This window comes from Coenobita brevimanus, chromosome 114 (genome assembly GCF_032717465.1).
Source record: "Coenobita brevimanus isolate Jiangsu-jjx chromosome 114, ASM3271746v2, whole genome shotgun sequence".
In the NCBI taxonomy this organism is placed as follows: Eukaryota; Metazoa; Arthropoda; class Malacostraca; order Decapoda; family Coenobitidae; genus Coenobita; species Coenobita brevimanus.
The window spans coordinates 6,773,765-6,801,523 of NC_137067.1; the positions used below are offsets into that span (position 1 = coordinate 6,773,765).

The 27,759-nt window shown below is 43.0% G+C and overlaps 1 protein-coding gene across 1 annotated transcript in view; it reads right to left on the reverse strand.

Annotated features, from left to right (window-relative positions):
- LOC145418457 (uncharacterized) overlaps positions 1 to 27,759 on the reverse strand; it is a 149,901-nt gene that overhangs the window by 48,552 nt on the left and 73,590 nt on the right. Inside the window, exons 5-6 of the mRNA XM_080286874.1 lie at positions 14,571 to 14,715; positions 10,192 to 10,329 (exon numbers count right to left, since the gene is read on the reverse strand). Coding sequence (XP_080143000.1) covers positions 10,192 to 10,329; positions 14,571 to 14,715 — 283 coding nt within the window. The remainder of the gene's footprint in view (positions 1 to 10,191; positions 10,330 to 14,570; positions 14,716 to 27,759) is intronic.

The following is a 27,759-nucleotide window of genomic DNA, read 5'->3' on the forward strand; positions in this document are numbered from 1 at the left end:
ACTCTGCACAGAGGGACAGAGAAGTAATTATTCCCTACACCTTGTAAGATTACAGTTTCATCAGAGGAATTAACATTAGAGCCTAGAACACTGGTCAGCATAAGGGATTGGCAAGCACCTGTATCACGATATATTTGAACTGATTTCCTGTCATTACTGTCCAGAGGACTGACAAAACCATCAGACAGGAAATTAGCACATGAACTCTTGAGAGTGTCACCCACGTTACTACTCAAAAGAGGAGCTCCATCATGAGAATTTAAGTTACCCCTCAAAGCAGGTTCAGTTAACTCAGTTAAAGAATTATGGGAACTCTCAAGGGTGGACACTAGACCAATTGACTGAATATTTAAAGACTCCTTTTTGTTCACATCACGCTGTCTCCTGAAACATCTCTCCGTAGTATGACCAAGCTTACTACAATAAGTACATTTACTTTTCTGAAATCTAGAGGTGAAGCTGGTATTTACTTCCTGAGAAACATCATCCTTATTCTCTTTCCTGTTACCTGTACTCTGAGTAGAGGCAACGTACTTACTCTCAGCTTTCCCTTTTTCTCTAGAATATCTCTTGTGAGTGAGAACATACTCATCAGCTAAAACTGCAGCATCAGACAAATTATCTATTCTTTTCTCATCAAGATATAGGCTTACATCTTTATAAATACACCTTTTGAAGTCCTCCAGCAAAATCATCTGCTTAAATTTGTCAAAATCAGAATCCACATTCTTAGAATTTAACCACTGCTCTAACAAATCTTCTTTGATTTTTGCATACTCAACATGGGATTGCTTATCTTGCTTGTAAGTTGTCCTAAATTTTACTCTATAAGCTTCAGGAACAAGCTCATAGGCCTTAAGAATCAAGCTCTTAACTACATCATAATTATCAGATTGATCCTGAGGCAAAGATGCATAAGTTACTTGAGCTTTACCGGTGAGAACAGTTTGAAGGAGTACTGGCCAATACTCCTTAGGCCAATTAAAACCTGTAGCTACCCTCTCAAACAACTGAAAATACTTTGTTAAATCAGATTCATTAAAAGGAGGGACAAGTTTAACATTTTTAGCCACATCAAAATCATCAGAGCTAGATGATCCAGTTCCACCTTGTTTCATGCGATACTCATGGTCTGCCTGAATCCTAGCAAGTTCAACTTGTGCGTGAAACTCAGCCTCCTTAGCCTGTGCTTGAAATTCAGCTTCCTTCACACGAGACTCCGCCTCCTTAGCCTTAGCCTCCTGCAGGGCTAGCTGTAACTTAGCTAATTCAATCTGCGTTTGCTCATTTGGAGGAGTTACATTAAACAAGCTTTTATTAATCATGCCAACAATTTGATCTTTAGAATGATGAGAGTGAACTGCAATTCCCAATTGTTGAGCAACAAGCTTAAGTTCATTCTTTGTTCTGTTTTCTATATCACACACTGTTTGCACATTTGACAAAAAATCTTTGGCTTCATCAAGTGTAGAAATAGTAGCCATAATTAATAAGTAACAGTCACAAAATATCAAGCAATATCCTTATGATAATATCCTGAATATCCTGATGAGAGGTCGCCAAATTTATGTTACGGAACAGAGAAAGATAATGTACACTTTAAGTGAGAATGCTAAAAATCACTACTGTCCCGTAAAGTTCCAGGTTCAAAACAAAAGAGTTAGGTAAAATTACAAGTTAAAGTTTAATGCACAAACTAACAACAAAACATTCAGAACTCATAAGGATAATGTAATGGCAAATAAACAGGTTAAATATATGGTTAACTGCAATAGCCTCTATTAACACGAAATTAGCAAGAGTAAATTTATCTAAGTCAGCCCTGATGAAATGAGATACCAGATAATACTCAGTGAATGCCAGATAAATTATTACAGATACAAACTATTATCAAAAATGACTGACAAAGAACCCTACATAAATTACAAACTTCACTAGGCCTACAAATTAAAATTATGCTATACAGTACAAGAAAAAATGCAACAACAGTTATACTCAAATTACACACAGCTGCTAGATGGTTGGAGACTTCTTGAGCACTCACAATAATAATATCTGTACAGGGGAGGACAGAGATGTGAACAAAATGAGGAGCAGATCTAAGTGGCCATGATGCAGAGACTGAGCTCATTATATAGGGGCCAGCAGAGCTTGATACAACTTGTAATAAGGACGCGCAAATGAAGCCATGGGGACAAAGAGATGACAATCCCGCAAAGTATAACAGAGATGTCGACTTACTCTACTATAACGGTAGAAGGGGGGAACTGAGGCAGAACACGCTCGTGATCAAACATGCAGCATACTGTGCGTTAAAATTACACAAAGGTTGATGAAATCATAGGCTATGTAACAATATATATATATATATATATATATATATATATATATATATATATATATATATATATATATATATATATATATATATATATATATATATGACAATCCTGAGTATAACAGAGATGTCGACTTACTCTACTATAACGGTAGAAGGGGGAACTGAGGCAGAACACGCTCGTGATCAAACATGCAGCATACTGTGCGTTAAAATTACACAAAGGATGATGAAATCATAGGCTATGTAACAATATATATATATATATATATATATATAAATATATATATATATATATATATATATATATATATATATATATATATATATATAGATATATATATATATATATATATATATATATTGTTACATAGCCTATGATTTCATCATCCTTTGTGTAATTTTAACGCACAGTTGCTGCATGTTTGATCACGAGCGTGTTCTGCCTCAGTTCCCCCTTCTACCGTTATAGTAGAGTAAGTCGACATCTCTGTTATACTTTGCGGGATTGTCATCTCTTTGTCCCCATGGCTTCATTTGCGCGTCCTCATTACAAGTTGTATCAAGCTCTCCTGGCCCCTATATAATGAGCTCAGTCTCTGCATCATGGCCACTTAGATCTGCTCCTCATTTTGTTCACATCTCTGTCCTCCCCTGTACAGATATTATTATTGTGAGTGCTCAAGAAGTCTCCAACCATCTAGCAGCTGTGTGTAATTTGAGTATAACTGTTGTTGCATTTTTTCTTATACTGTATAGCATAAGTTTAATTTGTAGGCTTAGTGAAGTTTTTGTAATTCATGTATGGATCTTTATGTCAGTCATTTTTGATAATAGTTTGTATCTGTAATTATTTATCTGGCATTCACTGAGTATTATCTGGTATCTCATTTCATCAGGGCTGACTTAGATAAATTTACTCTTGCTAATTTCGTGTTAATAGAGGCTATTGCAGTTAACCATATATTTAACCTGTTTATTTGCCATTACATTATCCTTATGAGTCCTGAATGTTTTGTTGTTAATTTAAGCATTAAACTTTAACTTGTAATTTTACCTAACTCTTTTGTTTTGAACCTGGAACTTTACGGGACAGTAGTGACTCTTCGTATTCTCACTTAAAGTGTACATTATCTTTCTCTGTTCCGTAACATAAATTTGGCGACCTCATATCAGGATATTCAGGATATTATCATAAGGATATTGTTTGATATTTTGTGACTGTGATATATTCATGATGGCTACTATTTCTACACTTGATGAAGCCAAAGATTTTTTGTCAAATGTGCAAACAGTGTGTGATATAGAAAACAGAACAAAGAATGAACTTAAGCTTGTTGCTCAACAATTGGGAATTGCAGTTCACTCTCATCATTCTAAAGATCAAATTGTTGGCATGATTAATAAAAGCTTGTTTAATGTAACTCCTCCAAATGAGCAAACGCAGATTGAATTAGCTAAGTTACAGCTAGCCCTGCAGGAGGCTCGTGTGAAGGAAGCTGAATTTCAAGCACGTGCTAAGGAGGCTGATGTTAAGGAGGCTGAGTTTCACGCACAAGTTGAACTTGCTAGGATTCAGGCAGACCATGAGTATCGCATGAAACAAGGTGGAACTGGATCATCTAGCTCTGATGATTTTGATGTGGCTAAAAATGTTAAACTTGTCCCTCCTTTTAATGAATCTGATTTAACAAAGTATTTTCAGTTGTTTGAGAGGGTAGCTACAGGTTTTAATTGGCCTAAGGAGTATTGGCCAGTACTCCTTCAAACTGTTCTCACCGGTAAAGCTCAAGTAACTTATGCATCTTTGCCTCAGGATCAATCTGATAATTATGATGTAGTTAAGAGCTTGATTCTTAAGGCCTATGAGCTTGTTCCTGAAGCTTATAGAGTAAAATTTAGGACAACTTACAAGCAAGATAAGCAATCCCATGTTGAGTATGCAAAAATCAAAGAAGATCTGTTAGAGCAGTGGTTAAATTCTAAGAATGTGGATTCTGATTTTGACAAATTTAAGCAGATGATTTTGCTGGAGGACTTCAAAAGGTGTATTTATAAAGATGTAAGCCTATATCTTGATGAGAAAAGAATAGATAATTTGTCTGATGCTGCAGTTTTAGCTGATGAGTATGTTCTCACTCGCAAGAGATATTCTAGAGAAAAAGGGAAAGCTGAGAGTAAGTACGTTGCCTCTACTCAGAGTACAGGTAACAGGAAAGAGAATAAGGATGATGTTTCTCAGGAAGTAAATACCAGCTTCACCTCTAGATTTCAGAAAAGTAAATGTACTTATTGTAGTAAGCTTGGTCATACTACGGAGAGATGTTTCAGGAGACAGCGTGATGTGAACAAAAAGGAGTCTTTAAATATTCAGTCAATTGGTCTAGTGTCCACTCTTGAGAGTTCCCAGAATTCTTTAACTGAGTTAACTGAACCTGCTTTGAGGGGTAACTTAAATTCTCATGATGGAGCTCCTCTTTTGAGCAGTAACGTGGGTGACACTCTCAAGAATTCATGTGCTAATTTCCTGTCTGATGGTTTTGTCAGTCCTCTGGACAGTAATGACAGGAAATCAGTTCAAATATATCGTGATACAGGTGCTTGCCAATCCCTTATGCTGACCAGTGTTCTAGGCTCTAATTTTAATTCCTCTGATGAAACTGTAATCTTACAAGGTGTAGGGAATAATTACTTCTCTGTCCCTCTGTGCAGAGTGAATTTAGAGTCTGGTTTTGTTAATGGTTCCGTTATGGTTGGGTTGGTTGAGACACTCCCAATGTCAGGTGTAACTTTCTTACTTGGAAATGATATTGGTGGAAGTCAAGTGTGTCCAGCTCCTCAGTTGTCTAGCGAGCCAGCGGCTGTGTCCCAGGATTGTGATGTCCCTGATGTGTTCCCTGCATGTGCTGTCACTAGGGCTAAGTCTAAAGTTACTGGTGATTTAGAGGATGATGATGATGTTATCTTAGCTGACACTTTTCTTGCTAATTTGGACCACTCACCAGATGAGGCAGTACCCCGTAGTGTTGATAATTTGTCTCGTCAAGAGTTGGTTGAGTTGCAGGTTGCTGACCCTGAGTTGAAAGGTCTAGCTAACTCTGTTTACAGTGAGGAAGAGTCAGCTGGTGCTTCTACTTGTTATTATGTAAAGTCAGGAGTACTTATGAGGAAGTGGAGACCCCCAACAGCATCAGCTGACTGTGAATGGGAGGTTGTACATCAAGTTGTCATCCCTCGTGTTTGTAGGCAGGATATCATTAGAGTGGCTCATGATTCCAGTTTGGCAGGACACCTTGGAGTGAGGAAGACTGTGGCACGCATTTTGAAACACTTCTACTGGCCAGGTATCTTCAGGGATGTTTCCTGGTATTGTAAGTCTTGTCACACCTGTCAAGTTGTGGGGAAGTGTAATCAGACCGAAAAGGTTGCACCTCTAGTTCCCATTCCTCCTTTTGAGGCGCCTTTCACCCGTGTGTTGGTGGATATTGTGGGCCCTCTTCCTAAGACTTCTTCAGGATTTTCTTATGTGTTGACCATGATTGATATGGCTACTCGTTATCCTGAAGCCATTCCACTTAGAAATATCTCAGCAAAGAACGTGGTTAAGGAAATGCTAGGGTTCTTCACAAAGTTTGGTCTGCCCAAGGAGGTACAGTCAGACCGAGGAAGTAATTTCATGTCAAATGTTTTCAAGCAGTCTCTGAAAGAGTTGGGCATCACCCAGATCACGTCTTCAGCTTACCATCCCCAGACCCAAGGAGCGTTGGAGAGATATCATCAAACACTCAAATCGATGCTCAAGAAATACTGTTTGGAACATCAGAAAGACTGGGATAAAGGTCTTCCATTCGTTGTGTTTGCTGCAAGAGAATCTCCAAATGAATCACTGGGCTTCTCACCTTTTGAACTACTGTTTGGCCATGAAGTAAGAGGACCCCTTAAGCTACTCAAGGAATGCTGGCTGTCGGAGGAAGATGACGTCAACCTGCTGGAGTATGTGATGAAGTTCAAAGAACGGCTGTCCACTGCTTTACAGCTGGCGAGAGAGAATTTAGGAGCTGCTCAGGAGAAGATGAAGACTTGGTATGACAAGAAGTCCAGGTTACGCCACTTTCAGCCAGGAGATCAGGTTTTGATTCTGCTACCAGTTCATGGGCAACCTCTTCAAGCCAAGTTTAGTGGCCCTTATTTCGTGGAGAAGAAACTCAGTGATGTCAACTATGTCATCGCCACACCAGATCGTAGAAAGAGCAAGCAACTTTGTCACATTAACATGCTAAAGTTATATCACAGGCGGGACGAAAATAATCCAGTCTGCACTGTAGCTGTTCCACCCGAGTCTGCAAGTGAAGCTCTCCCATGCAGTATGAGCCTGAGTGATAGTTTGGGGAAGAATCCTGATATCATGAATGATCTACAGACTAAGCTTTCTCATCTACCTCCCAGGGAAAGGCAGGAGTTTTCGGCATTACTGCAGGAGTACCCGCAAGTGTTCCGTGCTACTCCAGGAAGAACCACTGTGTTGATGCATGATGTCGATGTTGGAGACGCAAAGCCAATTAAACTGCCTCCTTACCGTGTGAACCCAGTGAAAGTTCCTCTCATCCAGAAGGAGCTTGGCTACCTGTTGGACCACAAGATGATTGAGCCCTGTCAGAGCGAGTGGAGTTCTCCTGTCACTCTAGTCCCTAAGCCAGGTGGGTCACAGAGGCTTTGCATCGACTACAGACGTGTTAATCAGATAACCAAAACAGACACTTACCCTCTCCCTCGTGTGGAAGATTGCATAGACAAGATCGGAAAGGCTAGGTACATAAGTAAGTTTGATTTGTTAAAGGGATACTGGCAAGTACCTATGACTGAACGTGCTAGGGAGATCTCATGTTTTGTAACACTAGGAAAGGCTTTTGCATGTTCTGTAATGCCGTATGGTATGAAGAATGCACCAGCCACATTTCAGAAGCTCATGAATGTTGTAACAGAGGGTTTGGCAGGGTGTGTTGTTTATATCGATGATGTATTAATCTTCAGTGACAACTGGAAAGATCACCTATGCCATGTCAGTAAATTTCTTGACCGTTTAGTTCATGCTAATCTTGTAGCTAATTTATCAAAGTGTGAGTTTGGTCAAGCTAAAGTTCAGTACCTTGGGTATGTAATTGGTGATGGACATGTTGCACCACCAGGAGCTAAGGTTCAGGTTATAAGTGATCTTCCCAGACCTAAAAGTAGGAAAGAGCTACAAAGATTTTTGGGAATGGTAGGTTATTACAGGAGATTTGTTCTTAACTTATCTATTCTTGTATCACCACTTACAGACCTACTGAAAAAGGGAGTTGAATTTGTCTGGACCGATAACTGTGAATCCTCTTTCAACAAACTTAAAGCTATTCTATTAAGTCAGCCAGTGCTCGCTACTCCAAATTTTGCTAAGCCTTTTAAGATGGCTGTTGATGCAAGTGATACAGGAGCTGGGGCTGTTTTGCTGCAAGAGGATGATCAGGGTATTGAACATCCTGTATCTTATTACAGTAAGAAGTTCACTCCACCTCAAAAGAACTACTCAACTATTGAGAAAGAGCTTTTGGCCTTGATTTTGGGTTTACAGCATTTTTCATTTTATTTGTGTTCTGGTTTTGACCCCATAGTCATTTATACCGATCATAACCCACTGAAATTCCTTAGTAAGTTTAAAGATAAAAATCAGAGATTGGCAAGATGGAGTCTACTTCTTCAGGAGTATTCATTAGACATACAACATGTCAAGGGGAAAGAAAATGTTATTGCAGATTGCTTATCTAGACTTTAGACAGATTGTTTAGAGTAATAAGAAATTTCCTTTGTAAATTTCTTTTTCTTTGTGGGGAGGTGTTACATAGCCTATGATTTCATCATCCTTTGTGTAATTTTAACGCACAGTTGCTGCATGTTTGATCACGAGCGTGTTCTGCCTCAGTTCCCCCATTCTGCCGTTATAGTAGAGTAAGTCGACATCTCTGTTATACTTTGCGGGATTGTCATCTCTTTGTCCCCATGGCTTCATTTGCGCGTCCTCATTACAAGTTGTATCAAGCTCTCCTGGCCCCTATATAATGAGCTCAGTCTCTGCATCATGGCCACTTAGATCTGCTCCTCATTTTGTTCACATCTCTGTCCTCCCCTGTACAGATATTATTATTGTGAGTGCTCAAGAAGTCTCCAACCATCTAGCAGCTGTGTGTAATTTGAGTATAACTGTTGTTGCATTTTTTCTTGTACTGTATAGCATAAGTTTAATTTGTAGGCTGGCTTAGTGAAGTTTTTGTAATTCATGTATGGATCTTTATGTCAGTCATTTTTGATAATAGTTTGTATCTGTAATTATTTATCTGGCATTCACTGAGTATTATCTGGTATCTCATTTCATCAGGGCTGACTTAGATAAATTTACTCTTGCTAATTTCGTGTTAATAGAGGCTATTGCAGTTAACCATATATTTAACCTGTTTATTTGCCATTACATTATCCTTATGAGTCCTGAATGTTTTGTTGTTAATTTAAGCATTAAACTTTAACTTGTAATTTTACCTAACTCTTTTGTTTTGAACCTGGAACTTTACGGGACAGTAGTGACTCTTCGTATTCTCACTTAAAGTGTACATTATCTTTCTCTGTTCCGTAACAATATACAGTATATATATATATATATATATATATATATATATATATATATATATATATATATATATATATATATATATATATATATATATATGCAAGATGATGAGATGCACTAAAGAGACAGATTAGAACGAAATGGGAGCAAGCTTAAATAGGGAAGATTTTGAGAGATTTTAACAAAATCATGTTAGGGTGTGTACACAGTGGCAAATGGAACTTAGGGACCTGAAGTATGGTAAGGAGTGAGGAGGAACAATAGTGTCAAGGGTGTCAAGGGTATTAAGGGTTGTTTAAAAGAATTCAGTGTTTGTTCAGGGGAAGATTAGTAGGCCCTATGCACAAAGGCATGGATGCGGCAACCTAGTTGTTTAGATATAACCCATGAGCTGCATGTCAAGAGACCTAAAACCAGTGGAAGTGCTGATAGTAAAATGAAGCGCTTAAGCTGAGGTGGCAGAGTATGAAATGACACCGTACGAGAGAGGTGTGGATTCAGAAGTAGTACGAGTGTGATGGAACGGACAGACCATGGTGCATTAAACTCGTATGGCTGTATGAAGAGCATGGCTGTTGATGAGAGATTGGTAATGATTAGTAGAGATGGGAAATAGAAGTGAAAGGAAGAGAGGAACCAAGCAGAAAGAAAATGTGAGAAACTATGCATCTCAAAGAGGTCCAGGCATCAAACAGGGTGAGGGAGTATTTTGTCAGTGTAGTATGGCATGAAATCGAGGGACGAGTTGCTTTCAGTATATCTGTAACGGGCAAGAGGTGAAGCGATTAGGGCAAACTGTAAGCACAGGGACCTGGTTGTGAATGTTTCAGGTCTATTTTGGTGCGAGAATTGAGAGTGGATGTGAATGAGTGAGGATGCGAGGGTGTTCATTCCTAATTTTAGGTGGAGCACGCACGCAGGCATGCGCACACAACACAACACAACACAACACAACACAACACAACACACACACACACACACACACACACACACACACACACACACACACACACACACACACACACACACACACACACACACACACACACACACACACACACACACACACACACACACACACACACACACACACACACACACACACTTTTCCTATCTATCTATCTATATATTTATCTTTCTGCTTCCAAGTACTTATCTAATGTATTAAGCAAAACGTTATCACAAATTTTATACTTACGAGTAACAGTCTTTGCTCTCATAGTCCCTCTCGTAGTAGTCAAAGTCTTCATCCCTGACGAGGTCGCTTGTGGTGGCCCTTTCCCTGCTGCTCAGTTCACAGTTGTCACGGTACTGGTTGTAACCAAGAGTCTTGTACCTGAAACCAGCACAATACAGGTACAGTTGTGGGCAAGAATATCCCTCTACTTTTAGTTGGACAATTATGAACCTCGTACCTAAAATTCAGAAACTTTATAAGGCTCCGAAGACCGTAACACTGAGGTTCGAGAATCACTGCTCACTTCCTCGTTTTTCTTCGTAATGGACTGGATCGATATTTGTGTCAGAAACTGTACATTACTATATTGTTTTTACTCTAACTTGGCCTAAAACTGCAGTCCCTGTTGCTTGAATACCAAAATCTGTCAATAGATTAGCACTAGAAGATGATGCTAGTAGTCAAGAAGTGCTACTAAAATAATGTAGAACCATAGCATTGTCTTGTTATGCCACTTGAAGTACGTGAACAAAGCTGCAAAAGGACAAAAATATAGATGAAGATAAGGTATAATGAGTATAACATTCAACATTATGTAACTACAGAAATGAGGCCTTCGTTCCCATGGGGGTACAAGCATCATTCATCATAAGACGCATGTTTTTGTCTATAAGCACGGCACTAAGCACGCACTTTTTGACTGTGTCCCTTGTTCTTCTCTGACTCTGAGTCGGAAGATGGAATACAGTAATTAGGGCTAATCAGGGCACGAGCCAGAGTTCAAAGGCGCAAGAGTATATATTTTTTTTTAACAAAAAAGTGCGTCCCATGATGGATACTACTTGTTCCCCTATACTGTATAGGCCATGTGGTGACTGAATGCCAGTTACGATCACCATCATCAATTCATCATCATCACTAACGTAACCTTATCTCCCACTAATAAAGGAAGTGAACGGAATTATCCAGACACCGAAAAAAAAGGCCAAAACGAATGTAGAATAATATCAATACCATGCCATGCCCTAATCACTTAACTGAACCTTCAAAATTCTCCATCCCACAGACAAAAGCCATCCACGCTGTGTTATGTATTGAGTTAAATCACTGTTGCAACACCTGTAACTATACCCGTTTAGTTTCATCTGACAAAAATCCGTAACCACTTTCAGTTCGGTCGTTGGCCAGGTGTAGTCAGAATGGAGTATAACTTTCACTAGTAACCAAGGAAATTCATTCTTGCCTAATAATTACTGCTCATCAAATGTCATGCAATCATGAATTAATATTTAAGTTGAAGAAGTTGTCCAGTTTTGTCAGATGAAAATAAACTGACTTCAGAGCCACTCCACCAAACTGTCAGATAATATCAACATTATCATAATTCGGACCTCCTTTTCCACCCTAGGGCAGGGTGAGGAGTAGCAACGTCCAGACAGCCCAGATTTGCCCAACCCAGTGCGCCACGCTTCCATTCACTCACCATTCCCCTCGGAATCCTGGCTCTATCTGATACGCCAAAAACATTCACCACGTACTGTAGCTTCACATAAACGTATCCAATAGGGTCAATCGTAATATAAATATTCTGACACATAATTTCAGCATACGATGGCTAATATTACCGATAGTTAATAAGTACTCTCATCTGTAAATAAATCTTCACTGTCGTCAAGTCTTATTATATTCTCGGTACCTCAGGACGATTGTAGTCAGTTTATAGACCTCTCGGTCTGAAGGAAGTAATGAAAGCAATATCTAACCCCCCCCCCCAAGATCGAAAAATCACCCTTATGCTATAGAAAAATCATCCGGAAATAGCAAAAATAAAAAATAAAAAAAAGTCCTTGGGCTCACTACCGTGTTCATTAACTTCCTTCAATTCAGTTGATGGCCAAGTATAGTCAGACTGGAGGGTTGATTTGACTAATAACCAAGGAATCTCATTCCTGCCATACAACTAAGGCTTACTGTGAGTGGTCCAGTTCCATCAGACGAGAAAAAAATATATTACTACTGACACTGATTACGTACTCTCACCTAAAGCGGCAATATCTGACTGATACTGTTTGCCTGATAACATAATCATCATCATCTAATCGTGTGTTAGATGATACTGATAAAAATAATCAGAACAACAACAATAATAATGATAATACCGTACTACTACTACTACTTCTACTGCTGCTGCTGCTGCTACTACTACTACTACTAATGCACTACTTGTGCGGTGTGATGCGGTGAGGATCTGTCCCTTCTCCCCTTTGGGGCTAAGGTGCGAATGAATGTGTTTCAATTGATGAGTAAATGGGGAGTGTGTCGTCCTGTCTCGGCTACCTCCCTTTCCTTGGGGAAGCAGCCTGGGTATATAGAGAGATAGAATAATACAGTACTACTACTACTACTACTACTACTACTACCATTAGTAATAATAATAATAATAATAATAATAATAATAATAATAATAATAGCCATTTCACGACTTCTCCTCCAAGACGTCATTTATATTTGGCTCTTGGTACAAACACGATTTAGTGCATCATATGGGCAGCCTCTTTTTACCCCCTCAGTCCTGGGAAGTATTTTTCAGTATATTCTTTCTGCCACAAGACATTTTTTTCAGCTCAGGATAGAGACTTTTCGAACTGGAGGTGTTAGATCAGGCCTTCAGGGATGAATGATAGCGTGTAGAGGTAATAGGAATGAATAACAAGAATACGTCATTGGAGTCAGTGGGCTAATGAGGGGTCAGTGAAGGAATTATCTAACTCCTCCAGCAGGGAAAGTCTCTCTGAAGGGGTTAATTAAGGCTTTATCGCTAAGGCTACAAGTCTGTCCGAAGGGTGAAGGCTTTATCTCTAAGGCTATAAATCTCTCCGAAGGGGTTAATTAAGGCTTTGTCTCTAAGGCTATAAGTCTCTCCAATGGGGTTAATTAAGGCTTTATCTCTAAGGCTATAAGTCTCTCTTTAAGTAAGATATTTATCTCGAAGTCTACGAGTCTCTCCGAAGCTGAGCAAGATTGTTAGGATGTGGCAAGAACTGAATAATACCGATGTCCGACCCCACAGGCTGAAGGAATAAACAGATTTTGGTAATGTATGACTTGTTACTTCTTATTCGCTATCCGTTTCTTTTTTGTTATCGAGAAACCTCTCTCTTCAGGTCTAGGACACCATTTTATTTATTTATATATTACATATTTCTTGCTACCTACAGACGATTGCTTTCAAGTCACGAGAGATTTTTCCCAACTTGAAGGGTTTGATATAAAGTAACATCTTCACAGCTCCTTAATTTGAATGTAGTATATCACTGATAGCTTAATTCCCTCAACCCCAGGACCAATATTTAAGTTTATTCTTGCTACATCCAGACGATTTTCTTCATCTTAGGGAGGCATCTAGTAGTGTGGGAGTTCATGAAAATTATAGCCCCTCCTGCTCCAAATGTGTCTTCTAATTTCTTGAAAAACATAGAAAACGGGAGTAATTTACTTTTCTTATGCAAGGACGAAGGAACCAAAGGCCAGGAGCCCGCAAATTGTTCCCTTCAAGAAAAAAAAAACACACACAAGAAAACAGAGAGCCAAATTCAGCATCGGTTCACTTCGATATGCCTGGACACACTCCGTTTGAAAGACTGGAGATCATAGGAAGTAGGAAATACAGACAGTTGGAGACAGTTCCAGAGTTGTCCTGTTGCATAAATGAAGGACTGGGAGTAATGGTTAACTCTTGCATTAGAAATTTGGACAGAAAAGGGACGAGAGTTTGTTGCCAGACGGGTGCTACGCACCAGTCGTAGACTGGAGGGATGCAAGCAGACAGTTCAGAGGAGCAGTGACCATTGAAGTAGCGATAGAAAAGAGATAAAGATGCAACAGTGCGGCAAAGAGACAGAGGTTGAAGGGAGCCAGTAAGAGGAGGAGAGTTAACGAGACGAAAAGCCTTTGACTCCACCCTATTGAGAAGAGCTGTATCTGGGGAATCTCCCCACACATACTAAAGTATCTTCGTTGTGAATGGGCTAATTAGTGGTCATCTTAAGAGGGAAAAAAAAATATTAATGATAGCTTTTTGTCTTTGGCAGTTACTGGCCATATTTAATATTTTCAGCCTGAGAATATCGTTTTTGAAATTATATTCTTGTTATTTCCAGGCGATTTTTCCTCTCTCTCTCTCTCTCTCTCTCTCTCTCTCTCTCTCTCTCTCTCTCTCTAGGATAGAGTAACTAATGAGGGCTATATCTAATTATCTATCCCACTCGAAAACTCTCTCATAAACAGAACAGAATCGTAGGAAGATAGAAAGAATAAAAGCATAAAATCTCATCATACTGAACAGTTTAAGGTGTAATACAGGATAGGCCTTTATCTTTCACCTGTCGTCGCTTTCTCACCTGAAATTAAATCCTCTGCACTCCCTGGCCCTGTCACACTCCTCTTCACACTCACGGCGGTCTCTCGTGCGTAACACCTTTCCGTAGATGATGTAGCGGCGGTCCATACGCATCCCGGTGTTCACTAGCCGGTAGCAGCCCCCGCCTGGGAGAGAGGAAGAAGGATTACACTGTATACTGATGAGAGAGAGAGAGAGAGAGAGAGAGAGAGAGAGAGAGAGAGAGAGAGAGGGAGAGAGAGAGGATGCACAACACTACGAAAAATATAGTGATGATCGAGAACAGATAGTAAATGAAATGCCAAAAGTACATGCATTCCCTGTCAATATCAGTTGAGTCAATATATGTGATTTTACATTGCAAAAGACACGGCTACCGATAAACCAGTGTTGTTGAAGCTCAGCAGTCGGGCAAGACGTGTAACACAGCCTCAGCGAATTGCCTTCAGAGTTTTCACAGCTGTGCCAAGGAGAAAATGGATAAATTGGAGCCCCGAAAAAAATGTTGAAACTGGGTCAAAAAGAGCGTATAACATGGAAACACTGACGTTCATCTGTTACTCCTTGACCAGGCACAAAACATCTGCCTGGAATAGTTCTTCATTTACGAATTTTATGGAGAACCACTACGAGTTTTGACTGTGTATGGATCCCTCTGCAAAGACAGTAAATAAAATTTCTGGGCTACTCGCAATCACACACAAACCAAAGGAGCCATATATTGTAATCGTGGGTGCAAAGGAACCTACTTGTCTCACTGGTTGGACCGGTGAAGGTTCCATATCAACTAAAGCTGTGAGTATGAGCAGACGACTTTAGAAATTCAGCCAGACTGCTACTGAGTTCGTTATCTTAATGACTAATCTGAGAGGCATCTCACTATCACCCAACAGAGCATGAGAGTACATAGCAAGACTGTCCTTCCTCAGTCACTTGACACTAACCTCACTTCCTGCTAGAAATGTGATTATGAAAAGTAACGTAAAAAAAGTAATCAACGTAAAAGTAATCAAGAATAATAAAGTTCTCGCGCCAACTCATCACAAGTAACCTCGGCAAGAACGTGCTGATGATTTGTGAGAAATAAAGGTTTTCAGCCATGAAAAAGTTGATGCTCTAATAACAAGCTACATTCTGAAGACTGCTTATGAACGATGGGGCGCCATTCATGTATTCATTAACGACACAGATATTTTTGTCATTCTCATTTAATTTGTACGAAAGTTAAAGATTACAGCCCACGTTCAAATGGAGCAATGGGAGGCACACATGCTCAGTGTCATCCAAACTGGTGATACTTCAAGTTTGAAGTCAAGGCAACTTCTTGGGCTGCTTGCACTGGCCGACTGCAACATTGTTTCCTACGCCTTTCCTATATCTGAAGTGTAGTAATTGCCTTAAAGAAGTTCATGGCTGCACACTTTCTTCAGGTGTATGGTGTTCAAGCCAAAAAGGTGGCAACAGAAAGAAAACCGATGGAGATGGAAAGAGGTCTTCTGTACGCTCTGTGTTCTGTCCAGTAGGATGAGTATGGTAGCGGAGAGGTATGCCATTTACTCAAAGATGTAGAGCAAGCCACCTCGCGTTAAACCTTTGGTTATGGATAACGCAGTTTATTCTCATTATTAAAAATTATAAACTAAAATATAGCTTCCTTGGAGATGTAAAAGCAACATTGTGTTCATAGCACTTTGCATGAAGACTGATCAATATTGACGCTTTACTAAATACTCTGAAATTCTTATGAGTTACTATTCCCTTTGTACTATAACTTGGCCTAAAACTATCATTCCATCTTCTTGAATGCTGAGCTGTAGAAATTGATTAACATTATGGTATTAATCTTGACGAAGTATATTGGAGAGGATGTAGAGCCGTAGCATTCCCTTTTTATGCCACTGACTTACATGAAATAGTGTTGAAAAGGACAAAAATGTGGTCCATATTAAGGTGGAAGAACTACAGTTTAATCCTTTGTAAGGATGGATGGCAATTCGTTATTTCATTACAGTAACCTTAAAGGATTCTATTTGGCATAGGAAAACCTTGTCCAAAACAAAAAATGTTAATTCCTTGAATCCAGTGACGTTTTTTGTTGTGATTCTTGTTACCTCCACACGTTATATTCAGCTGAGGAGAGTTATTTGAGCTAGAGAGTTTGGATACAGCCTTTGTTAGCCTCTTCTCTGGTAGACTGGTCTCCTAACCTGAGTACAGTAATTCCAGTAATAAGAATAAGTAAAACAACTCACTGGATTGTAGGGGTAGAACTACAAAAAAAAACTATACCAAGCATCGAAAAAATAATACCTATCTATCTATCTATCTATCTATTGCCAGACGCCTTAATACCCTATACGGGGCGGCCACAAATAAATCGCCTCCACGTCACCCAGTCCCCCGCCAATTCATTGCCCTGCTCCCAAGTCACACCCCCCTCTCTCATATACCTCTCCACTCCATCCCTCCATCTCATCCTTGGCCTTCCACTCCCTCTCTCCCCCTCCACCTCACTCACATACACTCTCCTCGTCAGACTCTCACTCTCCATCCTCGCCACATGGCCAAACCACCTCAGTGTGTTTCTCCTAATGCTTCCTATCACATCCACATCCACACCACAAAGCTCCTTCACATCCTTATTTGTCGGTTTGTCTCTCCATGTGACTCCACATGCTCCTCTCAGATAACTCATTTCCACTGCTTTCGCTCTTGACTTGTGTCCCTCCAACAACGTCCAAGTTTCATTTCCATACGTCACAGTTGGTATCACAATAAAGTCATGTAATAACTTTTTCACTTCCATGCTCACTTCCCTGTTTCTTATCACTGCTCTCAAGGAACCAGCAACTTTTCTTTCACCCTCCAAACTTCCATCCTTGCTCATCACATTACCCAAGTACTTATACGTACTCGCATTTTCCATTTCCTCATCATCCAGCCTCACTGTACATTCACTGACTTTACCTCTCTCAAAGACCATAACTTTACTTTTCCCTTCATTCACCTTTAAATTCCGTTTCTTACACACTCGCCCAAACTCATCCACCTAGCCTTGCAGCTCCCCTCCGTCTTCACTTAACAACACGGTATCATCTGCAAACAACAGTACAGGGAGTTTCCAAACACTGTCCTCTCTCATTAGGGCCACTCCAACATCCACTGCCCTACCTTGTATCTCTTTTATAACCCCATCCATGTACAGATTGAACAACCATGGAGACATGACACATCCCTGTTTCAACCCAACCTTCAAAGAGAAAAACTCACTCAGTACACTATCCACACGCACTGCAGCCTTAGCACCCTCATACATATTCTTCATAGCATTCAGCAACTTCACATCTACTCCATATATTCTTAATATTTTCCACAAATCTTGTCTATCCACCCTGTCATATGCTTTTTCCAAATCCATGAAGGCCGCACACAACTTTTTTCGCTTCTCTACTGTAGACACTTTTCCACCAAAGATCTAAAAATAAATATCTGCTCTACACAACCTCTTCTCTTCCTAAAGCCTCCCTGTTCTTCTCCAACTAACTCCTCTGTTTTTTCCCTAACTGTCAATAAGTATCCTACCGTATACTTTTCCTATTGCACTAAGAAGGCAAATGCCTCGATGATTACCACACACTTCTCTTTCCCCTTTCCCCATGTACAAGAGAATAATTGTACCTGACTTCCAATCATCAGGGACTTTACTTTCCTCCCAGGCCAATCTGCACATCTTCCACATCCATTCTACTACTATCCCATGCTTCAGCATTTCACCACGCACTGCATCAATTTCTGGGGCTTTCCCCATTTTGACTTTCTTCATTGCTTCCACAACTTCCATCCTACTGATTTCTTCCTCTCCTCTCACCTCCCTCCTTCTCCCAGCCATTCACCAGCCACTTATACTCGCATTATTTTCATTCTCTATGTTATATTAATTAAAGTGTTCTCTCCATCTGCTTACTTTTTCTCCCTTCTCAACTAGTAATCTACCATTTTTATCTTTCACTCCCCTACTAACTTCATTACAACCCTGTCTGACTCTCTTTACCTCTTTCCAGATAATTTTCTTACATTCCCTCCACTTTACACTCAAATTCCTTCCAAATTCCTCATCCACTCTCTTCTTACTCTCTCTTAATAATCTCTTCATCTCTCTCATCTTTTCTGCATATAACTCTCTCTTCCGTCTCTCAACTTCTTCCACGCCCCTATTTCTCATCCATTCATTATATGCTTTCTTCCTTTGTGCCACAGCCTGTCTCACCTCTTCATTCACCCATGCAGTTCCTTGCACCCCCTCTCGTCTTCTCTTCATCCCACACACCACCTCACATGCTGCATATATTTCCTCTGTGAATATCTTGCACACACCTTCCACGTCCCCCATCTGCTCCAATTCATATTTACCCAATCGTTCTTCCACTTCTCTCTTATAGGCTGCCTTTTTCTCATCCTCTTGTAACCTTTCCACTCTCCTTATATCTACTTCTTCCTCCCGTCCTTCCCTTCCTCTATTTCTCCATTTTACTTGGACCTTGATTCTGACCACCACCAAGTGGTGGTCAGAAAGTCCACTCCCCCAACCTCTATACACTCTTGCATCCATTACACATCTTCGCATCCTTTCATCCACACACACACAATCAATCATTTCCTCCCTTTCATTCAGTTCACCATCCACCCTTTTCATCACTCGCAATGCATACCTGTGGATCATTTTGTGCCTGAAAAGGGTATTGGGTATCACCAACCCCCTCCCGGCACAGTTGTCCACTAAAGCACTGTCATTCTCATCTATCTCAGGATGCACACCCCACTCACCAACTACTCCATCCACCTTCACATTCCCTATTTAACCATTCATATCACCAATCAAAAACACTCTTTCATTCCTCTCAAACTTTTCCATGCACACTTTCACATTTGTCCAGCACTCTTCTCTCACTCTGCTTGCACGATCTTGCTTTGGAGCATACACACACACAATCGCCCACATTTGTAGTCCAACTTTCAGTCTTACCCACACAATCCTTGAGCCAACTGCTCCATACTCTCTTATATTCTCCTTCCATCTGTTGCTCACATCAATACACACTCCTTCTTTTGCCCTCTCATTCTCACCTACTCCTGCACATATACCCCATCCATACTCCCATTCTCTCACACTCTCACCTCTCCATTTAGTTTCAGTTAATCCACATACATCCACTTTCGCACCCTCAAGCAGCTGGACAATCTCTCTCTCTTTCACCTCATCATTTGCACCCCTTACATTCTAGGTTGCCATCCGTATCATGTCCTTTGTACGGTCCTTAGTCGTCATCTTTTAGTCAGTCCTGGTCCGAGGCTTCTTGTTCGTATTTTTAGTTAGTTGTTTTCCGAGGAGGGGCACTAACCCTCCGCCAACCCACTTGCTCTCACGTAGGGAACAAATGTCGGTTGGTTATAAGGTTATCACCCAGCGTTGTAAATGATTTCCTGGTTTACAGGAAATAATTTGGCTTGCCATTCGATGTACAGCAACCCAAAAACAGGGTACCACTACACTAAGTGGGTGGATGATGGGCGCCCCCACCTACCACATAAATATATGACCTATAAAGGGACGCAGTTGACAATACTACAGAGGCGAGTGTAATAATAAGCTGTAAATTTAAGTGCAAGTGATACTCACATCACTGCGGTGGAATATGAGAAAGTAGAGAAAGTGAAGATACTCAGGTGATGGAAAATTAGGTAACGCCTCATATGCCATTGTTTCAAGTGTGTCTGTCCTCGTATTATAATAACCGTTAACTCTCTGATTCCGGTGACCCATTGTCTAGTTCAGTTTACTATTTTCACACGATTTGCTATAACCAGATGATTGGTTATCTTCAGACTATTGTTTATCTTTAGATGACTTATTATCTCCCGACCAATTATCAAGTTTATTTTTACATCTCCAGACGATTTATTATCTCCAAAAGATTTATTATCTCTAGACGATTTATTATACTCAGACGAGTTATTGTCTCCAGACGATTTGCCACTTCCAGACGATCTCCCGACTTACTTTCCACATTCATTTTCGCAATCTCCTGACAATATGCTATCTTATGACGGTTTGTTCACTTTAAGGAAGACATTTCAATCAGTGAGGATAGATAAATAGCCTTGTTAAATTTCACTTGATGTAGTGCTGCCTGCTTCTTCCTTCACCTTTATCATTTTTTATGTGTGTCTGGTCTCCTGTCTTCCTATTTCTCCCATCTTTCCTGTCATTTTTTAATGCTCTTCTTTCCATTTCAGGTGGCTTTATATTGAGTGACAAGCTTAATGATTTAATGTAAACCAGAAAACCATGTACAGCTCTGGGTGGTAACTATATAACAACCCATAAGTGTTCCCTACATGTAAACAAGTGGGCTGGCGGGGGGTTAATGCCCCTCCCTGTAAAACAACTAGCTCAAAGACAACGGTTACTCCTTACGGGATTATGGTGTCTGGCTATAGACTGATTGGCAAGTATAGATCCTTCATATGATAAATAAAATAGTTTGAAGATAGTAAGTCAAATACCCTCACCGAGTTGAAGGGATGTAGAGCGTATTTCACAGTTATGGGTATGCAAATCGATGTTGTTGTTTTTTTTATGCAAGAAAGAAGGAATCAAAGGCCAGGAGCCCTCAAACCGTTCCTTCCAAGAAAACACAAAAACAATAAAAAAGAGAGCCAAATTCAAGATCCGTTCATTTCGAGATGCCTGGACACACTACGTTTGAGAGACTGGAGATCATAGGAAGTAGGAAATACAGACAGAGGGAGACAGTTCCAGAGTTGACCTGTTGCATAAATGAAGGACTGGATGTAACGTTTAACTCTTGCATTAGAGAGCTGGACAGAAAAAGGATGAGAATTTGTTGCTAAACGGGTGCTACGCACCCGTCGTAGAGGTGGAGGGATGCAAACAGAGAGTTCAGAAGAGCAGTGACCATTGAAGCAGCAATAGAAAAGAGACAAAGATGCATCAGTGCGGTGAAGAGATAGAGGTTGAAGGGAGCCAGTAAGAGAAGGAGAGTTGATGACACGAAAAGCCTTTGACTCCACCCTATTGAGAAGAGCTGCATGTGGGGAACCTCCCCACACATGAGACTTGTACTCTAAACAAGGGCAAATAAAACCCCTGTATAAAGTCAACAACTGAGCAGGGGTAAAGAAGGCACGGAGTCGGCTTGGCATACCTAATCTCTTGGAAGCAGATTTTGCAAGAGATGCAATATGATTTTACCAAGTCCCGAGTGAATGAAACCCCAAGCATGTTCAAGGATAACGCAGGATTGAGCTGGATATTATTAAACCTTAGAGGGTATTCCTGTGGATGATTGTGTCGGGTTGATAGATGGAGAACCTGAGTTTTTGATGCATTAAAAACAAGATTATTTTTACCCCAGTTAGAGATACGAACGAAGTCAGACATTAGGTGTGCCATAGCCTCATCCCTTGCCTGTTGAAGTAACGTTTGTGGAAACCGAATGGAAAGGTGAAGGGTGGAATCATCAGCGTACGAGTGGACACGGTTTGATGTACAGCTTAGAAGGTCATTGATGAATAAAAGAAAGAATGTTGGTGATAGGACAGAGCCCTGAGGAACACCACTGTTGATAAATCTAGAAGAACGATGGCCGTCTACAACAGCAGCTATAGAACGATCAGAAAGGAAGCTATTGATGAAGGCACAGATAGAAGGACAGAAACCATAAGAGGGCAGTTTGGAAAATAAAGATTTATGCCAGAATCGATCGACAGCCTTTGAGATGTCAAGTGCAATGGCAAAGCTTTCGCCAAAGTCTCGAAAGGAGGATGACCAGGAGTCTGAAAGGTTGGTAAGAAGATCGCCTGTGGACCGTCCCTGACGGAACCCCAACTGACGATCAGAAAGAAGGTTGTGATAGGATAGACGCTTTAAAATTTTTCTATTAAGCTCTGACTCGAAACCTTTTGAAACACAGGATGTTAAAGCAACTGGACGATAGTTGGAGGGTTGGGAACGGTCACCCTTCTTTGAGACTGGCTCCCAACTTCCAGCAAGAAGGAAAGGTACAAGTTGACAGACAAAGTCAAAAGAGTTTATGTAGGCAGGGTGTAAGCACTGAAGCACAGTTCTTGAGGACAACAGGAGGGACCCCATCAGGCCCATATGCCTAATTAGTACTGAGGCCAGTGATGGCAGAAAATACATCACCTGAAGAAATTTTAATGTCAACCATGAGGAAGTCTGAGGGGGGAAGTGATGGAGGAACAGCACTGGCATCATCTAAGGTGGAATTGGAGGAGAAAGTCTGAGCGAAGAGATCTGCTTTATTAGTAGAAGAAATAGCAACGGAGCCATCAAAATAGAAAAGAGGGGGGAAGGATGATAAGGTAAAGTTGTTAGAAAGGTTTTTGGCAAGGTGCCAGAAGGAGCTGGAAAAATTCGAGTTGGAGAGTTGAGAGCACTTAGAAAGGTTGAAATTATTTTTAGCAGTGTGAAGAACAAACTTAGCACGATTCCAGGCAGAAACATAAATAAGATATGATTCAGGGGTGGGTTGGCTCTGGAACCTTTTATAGGCCCTCTCCTTGTTGTGGACAGCATTAGAACAAGCGTAATTAAACCAAGGCTTCCTTGCATTAGTCAAGGGATATGAGAATGGAATGTATTCTTCCATGCCCAAGAGAATAACCTCTGTAATGCGCAAGGCACACTCAGGTGGCTCCCGGCCATGGAAGCAATAATCAGAAACTATTCATGCACTCTTTCAGCGCGATAAAATTTGACACACCGGACGAGATATCTGCAAACTAACACCTCAGTTAACGTGCCTGTTTGGTATCCCTGATCTGCTATTCCTTGCCTAGCTCTCATACTGGAAGGAACTCTGCGACTTCCTCTCTGGCTCTGGACTCTGCTGCATTTATAGAAGAAGTATTGTCTTCATTTTACCGTATTTTTGGTCTTTGGGGACTTAGTCTCCAACACTGAAGGAGAATTTTTCACAGTTTAGTGTGTTTTGCCGGGACTCTGTCTTGGGCTGCCAGACGGCTGTCTGCCTGTGTGTGAGTGTGGGTGTGTGTGAGTGGATGAGTGAATTTTTTTTTTTTCCCAGGCTTGCCGTTAGTGTTCCTCAGCGTGGTACAAAGCCGAACCCCGAAGGAGTGCCATTAGGGCATTTCCATGAGGGGGATGCCATTAGGGCCTAGTTATAGGAAGTGCTGAGGGCGGCTCTGTTAGATTAGGGAAGACACTCATGGGGCAGTGGCGGGGCCTCCTACGTTGCCCTTTAGAGGGTGGGGAGCATAGGTTGCCGGTCACTGTAGAGACCTTGCCAGGTTTTACAGTTTATTGTTTTTCTGGTGGTGAGTGTTTGTCTGTCTGGTTGAGTGTAGTGTGTGTGTCTCGGTGCGTGTCTGGTCTATGCCATGAAGGGGTCTTGCATCCCTAGGCCCCAGGGGCCTGCTCACCTCCCGCCTCCTCCTTCGAAGCCCTCCCCCCCAAGCCAATTGCTGGGGCGAAGCCAGAGGCAAGCTCTCCACCGGGAGCTCCTCCTCCTTTTCCACCGGGGAAACCCCTGCTGCTCCCTCTGGTCCCAGGCCCATGGAGACTGTAGCTCGTTCCCACCATGCTTCTTCCACCACCTCCTCCTCAGCAAGTTCAGCAAAGGTCGGCCGCCTCCACGAGGCAATGGTGGACATCACTCCAGTCCTGCTTGCTCTTTCCACCTCCTCTGGCACCTCAGCTTCCTCCTGTGCTGCACCTGGCCCTGCCACGGTGTCTAAGCCACCACGCCGCCCACCTTCTAGTGCTTCCACGCTGTCTAAGCCTGAGGCCCATTCTGGAATGAGCATTCATGTTCACGCTAATGGAGTGCCTCAGGCTGCTCCTCCCAAAGCTGGGGAGGCCACCTCTTCTGCCGCCCCCTCTGCCCCTGCTCCCGTTACTACTCCTGATGACGAGGGCTGGATGCCTGTGTCACGCAAGACACCGCGAGTGACACAGGGAAACAAACCACCACTGGCATCATGCTCAGTGGCTCCACGGAAGCCCCCGTCTGTGCCACACCCTTCAGTTCAGTCTGGGCCCCACCACCACCCCGTTCCAACTTTCTGGTCTTTTGCGTGCCTGTTCAACCAGGATTCAACACCAGCTACAGTGTGGTCACAGCCCTCGAGCAACACTTGCCAAGGCTAGCAGTCACCAACCACTTTGGCCGCAACAAGAGCTGTGTGCTAATACCAAAGGACGAAGATGCGCATCTGCGACTGAAGGCGCTGGTGGAGGAGGAGGCCCCACCGATAAGGATCATTGAGCTGCCACAGGGCGGGCAGTTGACAAAGGCCACTGTGATGGGCTATCCCCTGCTCATGCCGGTGGAAATCCTGCTGCAACACAGCCTAGTGGAGGAAGCCACATGCTGCCAGAACCTGCGCACGTGGGAGGAGATGCAGCAGGTCCGCGTGACTCTGCAGGGTTCACTGGTGAAATCCCTTGACCTGGGAAATTGGGGGGAATTCTATCTGTGCCCGTAGATGCCAGAGTCGCTCCGGTGCTACCGCTGTCAGCGTTACGGACACCACCGGGCCACCTGCAACCACCCCTTTGTGTGCGGCATCTGCAGCAGTGGCCACGACACGGAGCAATGTCTAGCAAAGTTCCAAGCAAAGGAGCCAGTGACCTTCCAGTGCCCCAATTGTCCGGGGTCACACTATGCCTGGCACCCCAGCTGCCCAGCCAGGATGATGAGGGTGATACAGGGGCACAAGCGGCAAGTTGCGTGGACGAGGGAGCAGCAGGCTGCCAGTATGACTCCAGCTTCCCCAGGCACTTTCATCTGGGGGCAGCAGCACCGCCCCACCACGCTGAGTCCGCCTCCACTCAATGAGGAAGAGTTCCCTCCCCTGCCCTCTGCTCTCGTCCAAGGCGTCACTACTGCTACTATTCACTGCTCGCACCCGCCTTCACAGGCTCCACTGGTCTGTGCCACTCCCAGTCCCCCACAGGCTCCCACTCAGCAGGAGCCATTTTTCAATCTACAGGAGTTCCATGCCCAGGGAAAACAAATAGCAGAAGCGATTACGGAGGGGATCATGTGGTGCCTAGGGCTAAATTGCTCCACTGTCCCAATCACCGCTGCGATAGATCACATCATCGATGGGGCCATTCAAAAAAACAGCAGCATGGCACCCCTCAACCTCCTCCCAGGCCAGCGCACCTTTCAGGGATCGCCGAACCTCTCCCTCACAGGATGGCTCACCTGGCGGGGAAGGCACTGCCTTAACCTTCCGGTGTCACACTTCCAGAGGATTAGTCACCTCGTCCTCCACTCCCCCCACCAGAAAACATGCCGGCACCAGTGGCAGCTGACACGGGGATCGAGGTCCCGCCTTTCTCACCGGGCGACACCCTCCTGCCTCCTCCCACCTGCAAGCCGGCAACACAGACCTCCGAATCATCCAGTGGAATTGTTTAGGGGCCAGGAGCAAGCTCCCCCTCCTGCAGGAGGTAGCTTCCAGGGATCAGCCTCATGTGTTCCTCCTGCAGGAGACTTTGCTCCAAGACACTTCCACCTTTCGGCTCCCAGGATACGCTACTTATCTCCTCCCTTATGACTGTGGCATCACATGGGGCAGTGCCATTCTGGTGCATAAACATATCTCCTGCACCGTTTGCGAACCCCCTCCCTTCTTTGGACCAGGCGTGGAGATGCAAGGTATGGTGCTACACTTAGGAACCTCCACACTGACGGTGTACAACGTCTACAGGAGTCACAGGAGCACTCTCGATGTGGGTGAACTGTTCTCCCAAGCTGCCTTTGATCCTGTCTTTACTGGAGGTGATTTCAATGCTCACCATGCCATCCTCACATTGCTCCTTCCACCTAATGAGGCAGGCTGGCATATCGCACTGGTACTGGAGGAGATGGATGGTGTCTCTCTTTTAAACAACACTGATGACCCCACCCATATCAGTGGAGGTCGTCTCGATTTATCCTTTGTCTCATCCCCCCTTGTCGGCTCGGCTAGGTGATCGCTCCACCCGAGACTTGCAAACGATCACTATGCCCTTGACATTCGGCTTCTGCTTGCACCCCTCCCACCCCCTCCGCTACCCTCACCGAGATGGGACCTTAGCAAAGCTGACTGGGCTGCCTTTGCCCGAGCTTTGGCCACGATTTGCAGGACTATCCTCGTGCCCCAGACCTTGAAGGTTGTGCAGATCAGGTGGCCTGTGCTTTCCATCAGGCTGCTTCACTTGCTATTCCCCTCCGGCAGCGATCTGCTAGGTGCTATGGGGACGGCTGGATTTACAGTGCCAGGGTCAGAGAACTGAATAATCGGCTTAATGTGGCACGCAGGCAGTACCAGCAGCGCCGTTCATCTCTGCACCGTCGGTACCTGGTTGCTGTCATGCGCCATGTGGCTTCGGAGAAGCGCCGAATTAAGGAGGCGTTGATCAGATGGTGTCGTACCTTGGACTCTCACTCCACTCTCCGTGAGATGTGGAGGAGAGTCCGGTCCGTCTCTGATCCACGTCCTCCTCGCCCGCCTTCTCATCCTGACCCTGCCGCTGAGGCCAGCCGACTTGCTCAGCACTTCGCGGACCGTTTCGCCTCTCCCAATCTCCTGCAGCCAGTCCGAGACCTCCAGGCACAGCTGTCTCCCTCTCAAGTGTGCGATTCAGGCTGTCTGTGATAGGCCTGACCCTGCTGCTTCACAAAGCACTGCACCGGAGAGGTGACACTGCACCAGGGCTAGACAGGCTTACTTACTCCATCCTGTCTCATGCTGGAGATTGTGGTAATGAGTGGCTACTTGATCTGTTCAACCTCTCATGGTCTGCGGGCTGTTTGCTTAGGGCGTGGAAGACGGCCGTTATTCACCCGATCCCGAAGCCTCGTGATCCCACCACTATGCGCCCAATCTCCCTCCTCAACATCATTGCCAAGATGGCTGAGAGAATAGTTCATGCATGGCTATCTTGGAGATTGAGACCGCTGCACCCGAGGAGCTTTGCTTATCATGCAGGCGGGAGTGCTACCAACTGCCTGCGTCATTCTTTGGGGAGCTCCGGGGCAGACCTAGAAAAGGTATTTGACTTGGCTAACCCCCTCGCCATTCAGGCAGCCCTTGTGGCACGAGTTGGGGGCAGGCTTTTGTCATGGGTGGGG